The 16,652-nt window shown below is 35.5% G+C and overlaps 2 protein-coding genes across 2 annotated transcripts in view; one reads left to right on the top strand and one right to left on the bottom strand.

Moving 5' to 3' along the window:
* Positions 1-9,928, top strand: part of LOC117103353 (putative serine protease K12H4.7) — an 11,372-nt gene extending 1,444 nt beyond the window's left edge. Inside the window, exons 2-10 of the mRNA XM_033243895.1 lie at positions 594-775; positions 1,813-1,949; positions 2,901-2,996; positions 3,456-3,597; positions 4,504-4,618; positions 5,250-5,451; positions 6,982-7,075; positions 7,463-7,671; positions 8,335-9,928. Of these exons, the coding sequence (XP_033099786.1) occupies positions 594-775; positions 1,813-1,949; positions 2,901-2,996; positions 3,456-3,597; positions 4,504-4,618; positions 5,250-5,451; positions 6,982-7,075; positions 7,463-7,671; positions 8,335-8,441 (1,284 nt within the window). The 3' untranslated portion in view covers positions 8,442-9,928. The remainder of the gene's footprint in view (positions 1-593; positions 776-1,812; positions 1,950-2,900; positions 2,997-3,455; positions 3,598-4,503; positions 4,619-5,249; positions 5,452-6,981; positions 7,076-7,462; positions 7,672-8,334) is intronic.
* Positions 9,929-10,204: 276 nt separating this feature from the next.
* Positions 10,205-15,998, bottom strand: LOC117103354 (probable signal peptidase complex subunit 2). Its single transcript, XM_033243896.1, has 5 exons — positions 15,846-15,998; positions 14,810-14,893; positions 13,770-13,930; positions 12,492-12,626; positions 10,205-11,855 (listed from the first exon to the last, which is right to left on the bottom strand). Exons 1-5 carry the CDS (start codon positions 15,873-15,875, stop codon positions 11,666-11,668), a joined length of 600 nt encoding a protein of 199 aa, XP_033099787.1. The 5' UTR covers positions 15,876-15,998; the 3' UTR covers positions 10,205-11,665.
* Between the last annotated feature and the right edge of the window lie 654 nt (positions 15,999-16,652).

The raw sequence follows: 16,652 nt of genomic DNA, 5'->3' as shown, positions 1-16,652 counted from the left end.
GCACAAGTCTATGCGTGATAACGAATTATCACGAATTAATGGGAAATTTATTTAAAATTAGTGAAAATTGGTTTTAATAAAATATGAAAACGGTCATGCAGTAGCTTGAGTCAGTAGCGAGCTGTCGTTATTTTGTTCGATAATCAATTTACAGAGAAAATTTCTCTTTCCCGACCAAAACAACCTAAAACAACCCGGCCAACCATGCACTTATTAGTAGAAATTAGTAGTTGCGTGTGGTCTTGCGTGTTCATTATGTCACAAACAACCGTTGATTATGTGACTGGAACCCGGTCCTCCAGGGTTTCGCCCCTGACCCCGGGACCCTGGACCCGCCACCCCCACCAAACTGTTGTAGTCACGCATTTCAAATCTCTCAGGTTGGTATTGGTAACTATGTGGTGTATGTATGGATTAGGACATTAACATATCCAATCAGAATTATTTAAAAACTGGTGTAACAATTGCCACTGCCTATTAAGTTCCATCTTATTCTGTCAGAATTTTGAGGATTTCTTGGTCTTCAGGCATGTAAAAACCATGAAGAAGTTGACATTTACATAGGTCCTAATATATTCCCATTTTATCCTTAGAGGTATTTTGTCAATGACACATTCTTTAAGGAAGGAGGTCCTGTGTTTTTGATGATCGGTGGTGAAGGAACGGCTGACCCTATATGGATGGTTACTGGTACATGGATAGAGTTTGCCAAAACCTACAATGCCTTATGTGTTATGCTGGAGCACCGATTCTATGGTAAAAGCCATCCTACCAGGTACTTAATCCACACTTCTTTTATCTTGTCATACGTACCATATATCAACAGTGTATGGTATGAAAAATGTGAAATTTAGGATGTTTGAGAATGAGGTGATAACACACACACACAAAACCCCCACAAATTCCATACTCAAAACCCAACACCACAACACACACATCCCCTAAACTCAGGACATAGACCCCACACACAAATCTTAAGCTCTGTCCAGATTATCAAATTTTTTTGACAAACAACTGTTTTATGCCCATATATGGTCAAGATGTGCCTATGGTCATGATAATAATATAATAATAGATGGATTTATATAGCGCAGATAAAAGAGGTCTCTATGCGCTCGGGACTAAATGTTGCATTTTTCAATAACCTTCTCCTCCCCTGAGGGTCACTGTGATGTGATATTTTGGCATGTCACATGTTTTTTGTCAAATAAAATTTGATAGTCTAGGCAGGGCTTTACACCTCCAGGGACGTACCGTGGGGGGTGGGGGTCGATGGGTGCGGTCGACCCCCCCTTTTAAAGAAAGTGCCCTTTAAATATGCTCGCTTCACTCACAAATAACGCACCCCGCGAATTCTGAAAGCTTCGCTAAATTGCTCCGAGTTCAGCTTGCCCCCTGTGCTTTCGTTTCGACCCCTCTTAGATTTTTCACCGTTCGCCTTTGACCTCACACAACCCTCACACACATACAATCCCCACACTGCACACATAACCCCTCACACACCTAACCACCTACACAGCCTTCACATACGCCCATATGAATACTGTGATGATTTAATTTCTGCAGGATTTTTGTTGTTTGCTTTTTGAAAGTGAAAAAATGAAATTGTTAAATAGGTAAATGTCTTAGACACTGACATCAACAAATGGATAAACAAGTACCAATAAACATTTATCCTTTGTACATTTGCCCTAATCAAATGAATTTACATTGTGGTTTGAATGCTTGACCAGTGAAAACATTTTCCTTTTTAAGAAATATTTTTATTGTTTATGGCTCAACACAAACAGTATTTCTCATTGTTTTCATCAGTGATCTAAGTGTAGAAAACCTGAAATTTCTAAGCAGTGAGCAAGGCTTGGCAGACCTGGCTTATTTTAGACAGTATATAGCATCGAAGATGAAAGTGACAGACAATAAATGGGTGTCGTTCGGAGGATCATATCCAGGTGACTACATAGGGAAATGTATGATAAAGACACTGATGATGATAGAGCTAGCACACAACTGCGCATAACGGTTGTCGACTGATGCGATTCCATACAAAATATAAAGCAAATGAGGCATAAATGAGGCATGCGCAATGGATTCATTTTTATGACAATTTGCTCAGTTTGCCATCAACAATCAGCTGACAGTGTTGCATCATCTAGTGCTCAATGAGAGCGGACGTGGCGTCATTGGCCGACATTCGTTTGACAGTAGGCAGGGTGTGCCTGCCTTAATGAAGAGAGTACCAAAGCGTATGGAGGCTGGATATCAGCACTGGTATAGATGATGATTAATGATTTTATGATAGGGATATTGGTGTTGGTGATGAGGAAAATGTTAGTGATAGAATTATGGTAATGATAGTGATGATGGTGATGGTGCTGTTATAAAAAGACTGATGATGAATATGAAGCTGGCTTTAGAGATGATGATGATTTTTACATCTTTTCAAGTGCTTTGAGACAATTACATTCTTGATAATGATAGTGGTATAGGTGATATCAAAGAGTAACTTAGGCTATTGTTAAACTGTTGGTAGCCACTGTGTGTGCGCTGAACGTATAACATCTTTAAATAGCATTGGTCCCTGGTTCAATTCCATCTGCTACTCTACTTGTGTTTCAGTTGGAGGGCTGAAATGCATGTTTCAGTTCCACATTGGATGATGTTTTAGGTGTTGGGCCTGTTATGTGTGCAATATGGTAGAGGATTGTGTCCCAGTGTACCGTACTGTATACTGTCCCCATTTCACCAGAAGGTCTCCAGACTTCTGTGAGTTATCTTTGGTGTATTTCACACTAAAGAATTCCAATCGTACAGGTGTTGATGTTGAGAATATCAATGATAATTGGTGATGAACATGCCAAATCATAATCTCCTAAAATGTTATCTATATAATTATTATTTAGGTAGTTTATCTGTCTGGTTCCGTCTAAAATATCCTCATCTGGTAGATGGCGCTGTTGCAACAAGTGCTCCTGTTGAAGCGACTCTAGATTTTACGGGTAAGGGAGTATATACCAATCAGTAGCGGATCCAGGAATTTGAAATATAGGGGGCCAGGGAGGGATATTCACAGATAGAGGGTATCACCTCAACCCCACCATGGTTGGGATGTGGCACTCACAGCCTTAAAGTTTTTCTTTATTTCTCTATTTTATTTTATTTTGAAAAAATTGGTTCCCCCCCCCCCCCCATTGAATCCGACACTGCCAAGAGGTTGCTATGTAATAATTATAGTCATCATCATTCCTTAGTTATTGTTTGTCCCAATCGACAGTTTTTGGATTGCAAAACCAATTTAATTATATGTTTTGTTGCTGAAGAAAGTAAGGGTATGCTTGAACTAATTCTAATGGGAATGTCAACAATAATTTCTACTTTGTTGCTCATTGAACAGTTGTTTTAACAGTTGTATGAAAAAGTGATTCTTAATATTTGTAATATTTTGATTTTTCTCCCAGGGTACCTAGATGTTGTACGGGACTCCTTAGCAACAAGCAAGTATGGGTCAAAATGCAATGATAATATTCAGAGTGCCACAAATATGATAGAATCATTATTAGACCATCCACTGGGTTGGAGAACACTTACAGATACATTTAAGTGAGTGGAATACACACACACACACTCCAGTGGTGGGTCCAGGCTGGGTGGCGAAATGGGTGCTTCCTTTCCAGAAGTAGTGTGGAACATATTTAGTTAAGAGATTAAAATGACTAAACTCCAGACCTATAAGGGGGAATATCCACAGAAACATTCCCCCTCAGATTATAGATCCCCCATTGACTACTGCTTGCACCACCCCTGCAATCCTGGATCCACCAAAATCACATACCTTTTTTGTTGCAGGTTTCAAATAATACTCTACAATAATAATGATGTTGATGTGATGGTGTTGATGATGGTAATGATAATGGTGGTGATGATGGTGATGTGGTAATGATTGTATTTAATTTAAACACTTACAATGACAATGGTGATGGTAACAATTGTAGCAAATACAAGCCAAACCAGCCACTCCTTGCAAAAATCAATTTTTAATTATTAGTACAGGGCTAAAAAGTAAAGTGAGAACTATAAAATGGTAAAAGAATCATTTAAGTCCGACATTTCGTTATAAAGTTACAGGAGCTTAAACATACAGCTGTTTAAAGAACAATATTTGAAAAATCATGCCTTCCAAGTTTACGATTTCGTGCATTTCTCGGAACAGAAACCATCAACAAATCGTTAAGAATAGTTATTTTAACATTCAAAGTTGGGAAAATAACAACGTAGCATGACGAATAGACATATACAAAGGTTAGTTTAGTGCATTAAAATAGATTTCAAAAATTTCGACATTCCAGCATGATTTGGCCATTTATCTTGGAGACATGATTTGCGAGGTGTGACTGGTTTGACTCTCTTTGCCATAATTATGATTATGTTGGTGGTTATGATAGTTATGAATATGCTGATGGTATTATGATGGTACAATATAATAAATTTATATCTTGTATTTTGCAGATTGTGTAACCCACTAAATGGAACCAATAAGAATGATATTGCAAATATGTTTGAGAGCCTAGTCGGTAACTTTATGAATGTTGTTCAGTATAACAAAGATAACAGGAAGTTTGAGGTAAGCTTTGTTTACCTTAATCCACATTTACTAAAATCAATTTTTTAAACACAACAAATGCCATGGTCCAAGTACTGTTGAAATACTTTTCGATTCGAGGCATTCCTTTGTAAGAATGGCCATGATAAGTACCCCATAAAAATTTCTTTACTGGACAAATAGCAAAATGAAGTACTTTCTGGTCACAAACTAATATCATGGTTTGGAAGCTACTATCTGACTCTGTCATGTTATACTATAATAGAAAAAGTTACCTTCCAAAGTCAATGGCTTTATTTCCTTTCAGCAGCTTTTGGTACCTTCGCGGTACCTTCATCATCTCTCAAGTGGCCACTTGGTCCCGCAAATTCATAATTATCAACATATTAACAAGTGCACAAACTGAGGCTGATTGTTTCTATTTCTACCCCAACCCCCTTTTGAAAGTGTAAATATTCCTATTATGTTTTTTTTAATAATATGACAGAATAATTAAAATCAACATTTCCTATATTTGTAAAAGTGTATAAGGTATCTAACCCCTCCCCACAACTGTACTGTTTTTATTCACTCATGCAAATGTGGTTATTTGTGAATGATTCTTTGGTATTAAAGTTGTAATTTTTTTTTTTTTTTATTTTAATTTCCAAAGGGTGCTGTTGGTACAGAAATCACCATTGATACAATCTGTGACATCATGTGCAATGAATCGGGTGGGGACGTGCTTGAGCGCTATGCACAGTTCAACAAACTTATAATGTCCACTTACAAGGAGAAATGCCTGGACATCAGTTACGATAGCATGTTAGCAGAGTACCGCAAAGTATCATGGGATAGCGCAGCTGCAGAAGGAGGTAAATGTAGAAATGGGGAAATTTTTACAGCTCTGTTTTTCTTTTTTGATCTTGTTTTAGCAAATGTTATATAAGATTTCCCCATGTTGGCCACTTATCATGACATTTCTAGGAATATTGAAAAGGGTGGGGGTCTAATGGGGGGACCCCTGATGTCGGGAGTGGGTGTGAATGTTATTTGGGAGGGCTAAAAATCCCTGGTAGGGTAGATGTGTATAAGAGACAGATTCGAGGCATTCCTTTGTAAGAATGGCCATGATAAGTACCCCATAAAAATTTCTTTACTGGACAAATAGCAAAATGAAGTACTTTTCTGGTCACAAACTAATATCATGGTTTGGAAGCTACTATCTGACTCTGTTATGTTATACTATAATAGAAAAAGTTACCTTCCAAAGTCAGTGCCTTATTTCCTTTCAGCAGCTTTTGGTACCTTCGTCATCTGTCAAGTGGAAACTTGACAGCTGATGGAGGTCCCGCAAATTCATAATTATCAACATATTAACAAGTGCACAAACTGGGACTGATTGTTTCTATTTCTACCCCAACCCCTTTTTGAAAGTGTAAATATTCCTATATGTTTTTTTTTTAATATGGCAGAATAATTTAAATCAACATTTAATACATTTGTAAAAGTGTATAAGGTATCTAACCCCCTCCCCACAACTGTACTGTTTTTATTCACTCATGCAAATGTGGTTAATTGTGAATGATTCTTTGGTATTAAAGTTGTAATGTTTTTTTTTTTTTAAATTTAAATTTCTTAAAAGGGTGCTGTTGGTACAGAAATAACCATTGATACAATCTGTGACATCATGTGCAATGAATCGGGTGGGGAAGTGCTTGAGCGCTATGCACAGTTCAACAAACTTATAATGTCCACTTACAAGGAGAAATGCCTGGACATCAGTTACGATAGCATGTTGGCAGAGTACCGCAAAGTATCATGGGATAGCGCAGCTGCAGAAGGAGGTAAATGTAGAAATGGGGAAATTTTTACAGCTCTGTTTTTCTTTTTTGATCTTGTTTTAGCAAATGTTATATAAGATTTCCCCATGTTGGCCACTTATCATGACATTTCTAGGAATATTGAAAAGGGTGGGGGTCTAATGGGGGGACCCCTGATGTCGGGAGTGGGTGTGAATGTTATTTGGGAGGGCTTGATGATCATATTATGAGTAAGGTGATTTTTAACTACATGAGTGTAATTTTTTTGCTTACATAATTTCCAGTGGGGAGGGGGAGGGGGTGGCAAAAACTATTTTAGAGTGTGTCCCCCCTGAGCACCCTGTAAATACATCACTACTTAACATCCTTACTGGGAGTCTCACTCCTAATTAAAACAATTCATGGATCTTGTTCCTGTCCACCATAATATTTATGATTTTACTTTTAAAAGTTTTCCATATATTTGTTGCCTACTTTTTCAGATTGTTCACTTATTGTTTGTGTACTTAAAAGTCATATTATTGTTCTCATCAAACACTTCTATGGATTTACAAAGAGTAATAACATTATTTACTTATTTAGGCCGCCAGTGGGTTTACCAAACTTGCTCAGAGTTCGCATTTTTCCAAACAACAGACTCTAAGGACCAACCGTTTGGGCAGTACATTCCGTTAAGGTGAGTAAATACTGCTCTGATCTGAGTGTAATTGCAATCCTTTCTTACTTCATCTAAGGCACATTTCATCAACCCCCTTGTCTGGGTACATTTCATCAACCCCCTAGGCTAGGTATATTTCATCAACCCCCTAGGCTAGGTACATTTCATCAACCCCCTAGGCTAAGCACTTTTTCATCAATCCCCTACGGTAGGCACATTTCATCAACCCCTACGCTAGGCACTTTTCATCAACATCCAAGGCTAGGCACCATTTTTCAACACAAAAGTATTTGTAGGCACTATTTCTCAACACCTCTAACCTAGGCACTACTTCTAAACACTGTCATCCTTATCGAAGTCAACTTTTCTAGAATATTTTAGTACATTTATGAATTTTTCCTTCAGTTTTTTCATCCAACTCTGCCAGGACGTGTATGGAGAGAGGTTCAACAAGTCCACCATTGAGCAGAATATAAAGAGAACAAATACCAACTATGGGGGATATGGGGTGGATGTGTCGAAGGTCGTGTTTCCAAATGGTTCCATTGATCCATGGCATGCTTTAGGAATCACCAAAGACATTGGAGACGATGCCACAGCTATTTTTATAAATGGTAATGATTGTATCTTTATTTGTCATTCAGTGGATCCGGGGAGAGCTGGCCCTCTCTTCAGCAGTCACTCCAGAAATTTGCCAACAAGGGTCCAATGAACCCTGCGAGTTGGAGGGGGGGGGGAAGACTTGAGTCTCGGTCAGGGTCCCAGAATAAAAATCCCTGGTAGGGTTTCACAGGGGAAATTTTTATGGCCTAGTATGACCCAATGTTCTTTTAGACCACAATATTAGGGATTGGTAATCAAAATAACATTATTTATATATGCAAATTATTATTTATGATCCAACAACCTTGTGGCATCAGACAATGGAAATCCATGCCTGTCTGACAGTGTGGGGAAGGGGAAGTTCCCCTCTAGCACCCCTTGTTGGGGAGAAAAAAACAGTTTGTCGGGAGGAGTTTTTACAAGACTGCACCCATAAGTTGAATGGACTACAGTACAAATAATTAAAAAACAGCATCAATTGTACAATATGAGAGCTTGTCTTAGTTGATCAAGACAATAAAAAACAAGTAGTAGATAAGTGCAAACACAATTTTCAACTGTTTAAAAAAAAATAAAAAAATAAAAAAAAAACATTTTAATAATGAGGAATACAGTTTCACAGAACTAATTTTAGTAATTTAATTATTATTGTTTTATTTTTGGTTTAATTTAAGGTACTGCGCACTGTGCGAACATGTACCCAGCGACCTCAGATGACCCGCCTCAGCTGGTTCAAGCAAGGAAGGCCATCCAGGCCAGTGTACAGCAATGGATTCAATAATATGTCTTAAAGTGCATGGTTACATTTTGCCAAAAAAATGTGATAATTTAAGCGAATATGTACTATCATACTATGGATTAAGAGATCACATTTAAAATCCTGCAATGTCAGATCTGTATTATTAATAATAAAATTTGGAATATGAATAATATAGCTATACTGCCAATACTTAAAATCAAATTCAGTACAGTATTTAGCAATAGTGCCGATACTTAAAATCAAATTCAATACAGTATTTAGCAAGTGCCAATACTTAAAATCAAATTCAGTACAGTATTTAGCAAGTGCCAATACTTAAAATCAAATTCAGTACAGTATTTAGCATTTTCTTGTTTTTCGACCCTCCAAAGTTACAGCATAAATGCATGTAAACTTGTGTGTGGGAGATGTTTATATTTCTTGCCCTGTTCTGATTTGTGGCTAAGTTTGATTGACACTCAGGAAATAGCAAATGCTTAGCATTTAATAGTACTCAACTGCATTATACAATGTTTTCGTGGCTACCAGTCTTGCTCGGTGGTTGAATAATTTGATTTTTCAGTCACCAAAAAAAAAAACAAAAAAAAAAACTTATGGGCAATATGTCATATTAGACTTTTCCAGATTTTAAGATTTTCGGACCAGTTATTAAAAAGAGCTTAAATATAAAATTTTATAGTTGTTTTCATACAAAATATTTATTTTAATTTTCTGCCAATTTTGCAATACTATACAAATAATTTTTCATAAGGAATACTGGAAGAAAAATATTGTCTTCCTTCTATTGATATATATATACTGTATTTATATTTTGTAAGAGTCTATTCAACATCATTGTCCGCTATGCTATTCATTGTTGTTGATTTTTTAGAATGAGATGAGTGTATTTCCAGTCATCTATGAAGCAAATTTTTTTCAAGTCACCAGGTCCCTTTCTTTTACTTGCCCTCACTTTCCTCTGTTTTAGTGTTGCCCCCTGCCATTTTTTGAAAAACCTGGATCTTCCCCTGCAAATGAATGTACAAATCCGTTTTTATCTTATTCCCACGGATGTGGGATTAGATCCCTTCTTCTGTTACTGATTTATTTCTTTTTGGTGATTGTGCTTTTTTCTCTGCTTTGTCTGTTTTTTATTTTAATTAACCCTGTTTGTTTTCCGTTCTAGTACTAGTTGGAGAGTCTTTACATAGTGAATTTGTTTGCTTTTTGACAATCCGCCAGAATAGTGCTAGGTTTGTGTTATTTGTTACAATCTGGAAAATAAATAAATGAAATGAAGTGAAATGATACTGTAGCTAGGAGTGGACCTAAACCCACATTCCAATCCCGATTTCTTGATTTTAAGTTCTCTTACCAAGAAAACAATAAACTCAGTAAGCTTCATTGGGCTTATAGTTAGTGTATTTATGTTTTGAAAATAATGGCTATTTTTTTAAGATGATTTTTATGATGTAATCACATTTGGCAATGTATGTACCTAAATCAATAAAATCAGCTAAGCTTTATTATTATGTGTGTATTGTTACAATTCATTCTCTATTTGAAATTAGCAGTGCTAGTTCTAGGAGGTGGCAGTGCCAGAGATTCTAAAATTGATTAATCCTTTAAACCGTTTCCGAGGGCTTAGTCCAATGACCTGTGCATCTGGCAAATCTTTCGCCACCACTGCAAAATGGATTAGTTATTGTTACAGTATAGCTCATTCACTGTTGCATCATGAGATATGCTAATGAATTTCTATCGTGTGAAAATCCTTCTAGAAGTTCACTTCATATATATAATCCAAATGTGTTTTCGGTTTCATAAGTACACAAAACAAAGAAAGATATACTGGATTTTTAAGGTGCTTTTATTGTCGATCTTTAAATACAAAATGCAGAGGCCTTCAAATAAATTCAGTGCAAGAAATTCCAGTAGAGTAAACAAAAAATAAATAAAATAAGCAAAATATAATAAAAGAAATTATGCCGAGCTCATGTGTTTCAGTTTGCTAAATGTCTCCTTTTGGCTTTTGGCGAAGTGTGTAATAAAACATCACTGGTACATGCATTTAAGCGATTATGTACACAGCAAATATGTTAACCAGTACGGTACTGTTTCACTACAGACCCTCTGCAAAGGTCCGCGCCTTAAATATTGTTGCTTAGGTTCCACAAAAAAATGTAAACTTATCTAGGTGTGTTTGTGGGTCATTTATTCCTGACCCTGTTCCTGTTAGTCAGTTGTTTTACTGACATTACTACAGTGTTTTATTGTTGTCATTATCACAGAAACAAATTTTCAACTCCCTACTGAGAATGTTTTGGCAATAGCCTGCAAGAATGACCTTTTAGGTTTAATCATATGGCTCAAAGCATGCACCATGCAGAAACTTGGTCTTCATGTAAAAGCCATTTTGTACATATATGGAAAAATATGATAGAGAGAATAAAGAGCAACTGTGATCAGTTTGTTAGGCATCCAGTGAAATTTCAAGCATACAAATGATTGTAACAATTGTGCAAGTAACAAATTATATCCTATTATCAGATGCTAAAATCGAAGTTTTACATCCAATGAAGGACAGTGTAAATATTATTCACGAAGATGACAATGACAACAATTTAACATATACAGTAATATAGTGATTTTTAATGAGGCCGCAGGTTTTACAACTCTGTTCCACAGCCCATCATACAACAATCCAAATGTCAAAACCAATCAAGTAAATAAATTAATTGCTAGGATCTTACAGCGCAATGATTGTAGGCTCATGCGCAATTGGTTAACGTGAATTTACATTTGTATTGTAATAAATTGTCTACAAAGTTAAACCGAATGGTCCACTTTTTAAATCTCATATAAGATAGTATAATACATACTCCAAGTATCAAAATGCGCGTCATCGTGTCGGGATTCAATATTTCAACATTAATTATGTAATCATTAAGAATGGTGATGACATAATTAATGTGGAAATATTGAATACCCAACACGATGCCGTGCATTTCGATACTTGGAATATGTATTATACTAGAAAGTTAACATTTCTAGGACAAATTCAAATTAGACAAATGTGAATTTGCATTAAAATCTAAGTACAGGTAAATAAAAACAAGTGCAATTATTGTGCACCTTTAGTCTCTTGTGTAATCTGACTTTGTTGCACAATGTAACTTAAAATTGTCTGGATGTTAACATTTTTCGTAATCTGAAGCAATTGGCAGGTCATGACCTATCGGTTGCAGAATGGTTCTTTAGATCGTTTATTTTTCTTTCTTTTCAAGGGATGAGATATTATCATGAAGACTTTGTACATCTTTTTCAAAGAGCTCCAACTGAAGCGTACCACTCTCGTCAAACCAGCTGCTTACGGATTTTGTTAGCGAGGACTCGCGTTCCACCTTACTCGTCCCGTTAGTGAAGTGTATTTCTAGAGTGTACATATCATCAAACCTAAATAGGAAACATTAGGAAAATTGTGAATAGGATTCATAGAATCACAAACTGGCACTTAAGCCTGGTTTCTTTAAAACCGACCAATCAGCATCACAGAAAGCGAGTGTAATGATTTTATGGAAGCAAGCTTAATAGAGGGCTGTATTATTGCAAAGTTTGTGTTTTGTGTGAGTTGCAAGGCTACAAAATTAAAAAATTAAGCCACTTCCTAGTTTGAACTGCACATGCCCACATCAAGACCAATCTACGTTAACCTATCAACTGACCTTTATACGGGCGTGCGTAGTTCAAGGGTTCCAGGTTATTATTTTATAACCTGCAATTTCTTTACTACCAGTTGACTTTTGTCATATCAAGAAAAGTGAAGAGAAGCCATTACAATAATTGTTGCTGGATTCGCTATGATGCGCATAGTTAAACACCTGGATGTAATTTGGTCCATGCCCAATGATGATAACTGCAATCCAGTTCATTAGTTTTTGTTTAACATATAAACAGCTGCGAATGCATAACCTTCTAGGTGAAGTTAATAATAATGAACTTATTACATATAATAAACAGAGAAAAAAGCGTCAAAATACAACACGCATTAGTGTAATCAATATTTATGTAGAATTTTAACAAGCGTCTTACCTTTTTAAACAGGAATCAACAACCCACACATTATCAGGGTCAATTCCTGCCTGATCCTTCTCATGAGTTACCAAGAAATGGCTCTTCTCAATGTATGCTGTATAAAAGGTTAAAATACCCATCATTATGAAATAAGTGGTCTAAACATTAAGGAAGAAACAATAACATTTTATGAAGTTGCATAAAAAAGTACCTTTATTCAAGGAAAAAATAAACGCATGTGGCATTTATTTGAAAAAAGAAGTGAGGGTGGCATTTCTTCAAATAAATATGGTATTCAATTTAGATTGAGTGCGAGTCTGAAAATAATATTACAGTATTTCAAACAAACGTCAATATACAAAGCATAAATTAAATACTAACATGATAATTGGAAAACGGACGCCACAAACAAGCTAAGCTTTCCTCTACTTAAGAAATTATTCACATTCTTAAGTGGGTTGAAATTTGTCCAAACATAATAAACAAAAACTGCATGTTTTCTATGTAATAGATTTTGATATATTTTTAAATATTTTATATGTTTTTCTTGTATATAGTATTTATTTTATGTGAAACTGGGTGAGTGGGAAACACTGACATTAGTCACAGTGATTAAGTTCGCTTTAGTGTTTCCATCCAGCTCACCCAGTTGATTTTATGTGTTTTGTCTGTTTTAATTGGAAATAAAAGAATAAGAATAAGAATGTCAGGTATGAACCTCCACATAACTACAAAGTCTGACATAAAACTAAAAACTGTTATCAATATTAATGTTAATATGTATGTATGTATATATATATATATATACATATATATATACATATATATATACATATATATATACATATGTAGTTACATATTAAAGACTGTCTCTTATACACATCTAGATGTGTATAAGAGACAGTATATAGAGTATGTTAAGTAATTACAATTTCAATTTTCAAGCCCCGAAACCTTGATTCTGAAATACTGGGATGGTGTCCAGTGGGGGATAGTTTATCACCTGATACTGTTACATTTTTATTATTTCTGTTAATACTTTCTTATTTATTTACTTGCAATTGCATTCCTATGTAAAATGTTTTTACAAATGACAATAAAATATGCTGGTACTGATACTCAATGGCCTTGAAGAAAAAAAAACCTTTAAAGATCTGTGTATATCTTAGTATCTAAAGTAGTTTCCATAATAATAATAATAATAATAATGAAAAGGAATGGCTCTTCTCAACATGCATTGTATGTTGAAATAATGATAATATTAATAAATACAAAGTTGATATATTGAAAGGATATGAAACAACACAAATAAATAAGACGGTGCAAGATTCTGGAAATGGGTAGAAATAGTCCCAGGCAAGCGCAAACATCGCAAATATACAGGAAACTGTACAAATCACCAAACGAATATCCACCAATTTAAAGTTCTCTTCATACTTGTATTTCTCCTTCATAATCTGAAAGAAATTTCAATATTTTAATAAAACCCATCACCCCATGAAATTTCCAGATAAATCTTTATTTTTTTCAGAATTAAAAATAAAGTATTTATTCATTTGAATGCTGACCTATTTACAATGCAACATCATCTTGAGCAATAATTTAAGGGTGCTATTTATCATTTGATTAACATGCGCACTTGCGATTTTTATTTTTATTTTACTGTTTTTTGCAAATGCATTTAACTAATAGAGAAAACAAAAATGTAATTTTTTTGCCTCCTTGCGAATAAAAAAACAATTTGTGAAACAATGTATGAAAGAAATCTAGCCCTAAACAACTAGATTAACATACGGACTGCTTAAAATTCAAAACATGAATTAATTTCAATTTGTATTAACTGCATGGACTTCTAAGTTGGCTTAGGCCATCAATTTACGGACTTTCTTAGTAAAAAAAATCTGTAAATCAGCCAAAAAATATCATTGAAGTGTTTTTCATTTGATCTCTTTAAATGAACAATTAAATACAATTTGATTCATAATAAATAAATAAAATAATAACAATAATAATATTAATAATAATTTAATATTTTCTATGTTTGAAAATTTTCCCGATTTTAAAATAGAGAATACACATCTTTAAATCAATATTAATTGTATACATTTGTGTTGCCTGTCCCATATTTTTAATTGTAGTTTTGTTGGAATCATCGATCTGGCACTACTAAAAATTTAAAGGTCCACATTTGCACATCCAGTTATTAGGTATTATCCACATCTCTTTTAGCATACAGTATTTGACTATACATAAATTTTTTTTTTGTATAATTTGACTGATGCCTTTTTGTGTTAACCTAGCTAGATATGGTATTGCATTACTGACCGAAAACTTACCTTTCTCACTGCATCATCAAGAGAATTCTTAACCGCTGCACCGTCCCATTTCGCTATGGTGACTGGCTTATCATCAATAGACCACTAAACAATATTAAGAATTAGACAGCATTGTAATTATTAAAAGCCTAGGCCTAAAAAAAAATTAACTAGCATGAAAAAGTCTACTCACAAAAACCCACCCTTTTTATCACATTTTTGATCTCGCACATTCTTTTTGAAAATTCAACAATTAAACTACCAAGTTGCACAAAATCAATAATGACAATGATGCTGTTGAGGGCAGTTTACGACTCAACTACAGAAAATCACTACGAAAAAGGTGCCCAGAATACACTGCCATTGGTTACATATTAAAGATAGGTAAAAAAATCTCCATAGAAATTGGCCCGTAGTTTTAAAAATGCGCGGATGGATTTCTCTGCCATTTTTTTGTGCAGCAGATATATTCCCCATGCAGGCCTTACTTTAAAGTCTGGGTCACACACACACATGCACCAGCAAGGTCAAGCTGAGTGACCCTCCCAGGGGTTTATCGGTCAGCAATATTTTTTCAGAATATTGGCCTATCAATCTAAGGTTGTATGTAACCTAATTCTTTCTAGCTAGACAGGAGGGATTCATCGCACAGACCATCAATCAAAATGGCATCATCAACATCCCCATTCACTTCCAACAAAGAATTTTGGTTGAAAATAAACAGACCTATAATATATTCCAGTTATTAAGGAAATGTGTGATAAAGCTTGAAAATGACCTTTTGAAATATCCCAGTGTAAATACAAATATTTTTGAGTAGGCTAAAGTCCACCTAGCCTAGGCTAAGCTAATACTAGGCCGAAGACTAAAAAAGCCTGTCATCCAGCACCCTGGATCCGATTGAGTCGGTCGTTCAAACCTGAATCGGCCAGCTGTTGGGTGGGATGTATTGTAATGGACTAGGCCTAGGGCCTAGGCCTACTAGCTAGACCTCGGCTACCTAATAAACAATTATGGATCCTCACATATCATACGACAAGTGACATTTTTGTTTTACCTTCAACCCACTTTTCTTATCCCGGACCATTGTATAAAATTATGCTTTTCAGAATAAAAGTAAGTACAATACAGTAAACACACGTCTCATTAGTTTTCGTACACAAAACTACACATGGAAAGGTTAACAACAGAGGGCAGTGTTAATTTTTTAATTACAGGGCTGTTATTATATACTCAACAACTCCCTGCTGTACATGTATACAGTAGTACATTTTTATAAGTCGTAAAAATTTCCATAGATTTTTAAGGTATCGATTTCCGGATCCAAAGGATTAATTTGGTGCTTTTTTTACACAGATCATTACTTTAATTGTTTAGAATAAACAATGAAAACGCGAGAACAACTAACTGCAGAGAACACTGCAGCAGTGGCGGCGCCAGCGGAGCGACGGGGGGTGGGGGGCTTAAGTCTCCCCACCGGATAGTCAAATCTCCCCGCCCAACAGAGCAGCTCGTCGGCCAGTCAGACCATATAACATAGTAAAAATAGGCCCACACTAAAGAGTCTGTCACAGTCTACTCTGAGAGTGCCAATTCCGGCCATCCAGAGGTTGCTAGTCTTAAAACGAGCTCAAGTCCCCCTGTCGGACATCTTCTAGCCCCCCCTTCCCCAGGAAATATATCCTAGAGCCACCACTGCACTGCAGATTAATAACATAGCCGGACCATGGCCATAATAATAGGACACTCTCATAAGATGATCATGGCATGACGATGATGTAAAATGGTGATAATGATGATGACGATATGATGATGTCTCGATTTTGGAAATTCCCTTTTTATTGGCTTGCCGAAGAGTTCTTTA

Source organism: Anneissia japonica, unplaced genomic scaffold (genome assembly GCF_011630105.1).
Source record: "Anneissia japonica isolate Jap-2015-1 unplaced genomic scaffold, ASM1163010v1 scaffold1891_len642697_cov171, whole genome shotgun sequence".
NCBI classification, from domain to species: Eukaryota; Metazoa; Echinodermata; class Crinoidea; order Comatulida; family Comatulidae; genus Anneissia; species Anneissia japonica.
Note: the sequence above shows the minus strand (reverse complement) of the source record. Positions and strands in the feature narration are given on the sequence as shown.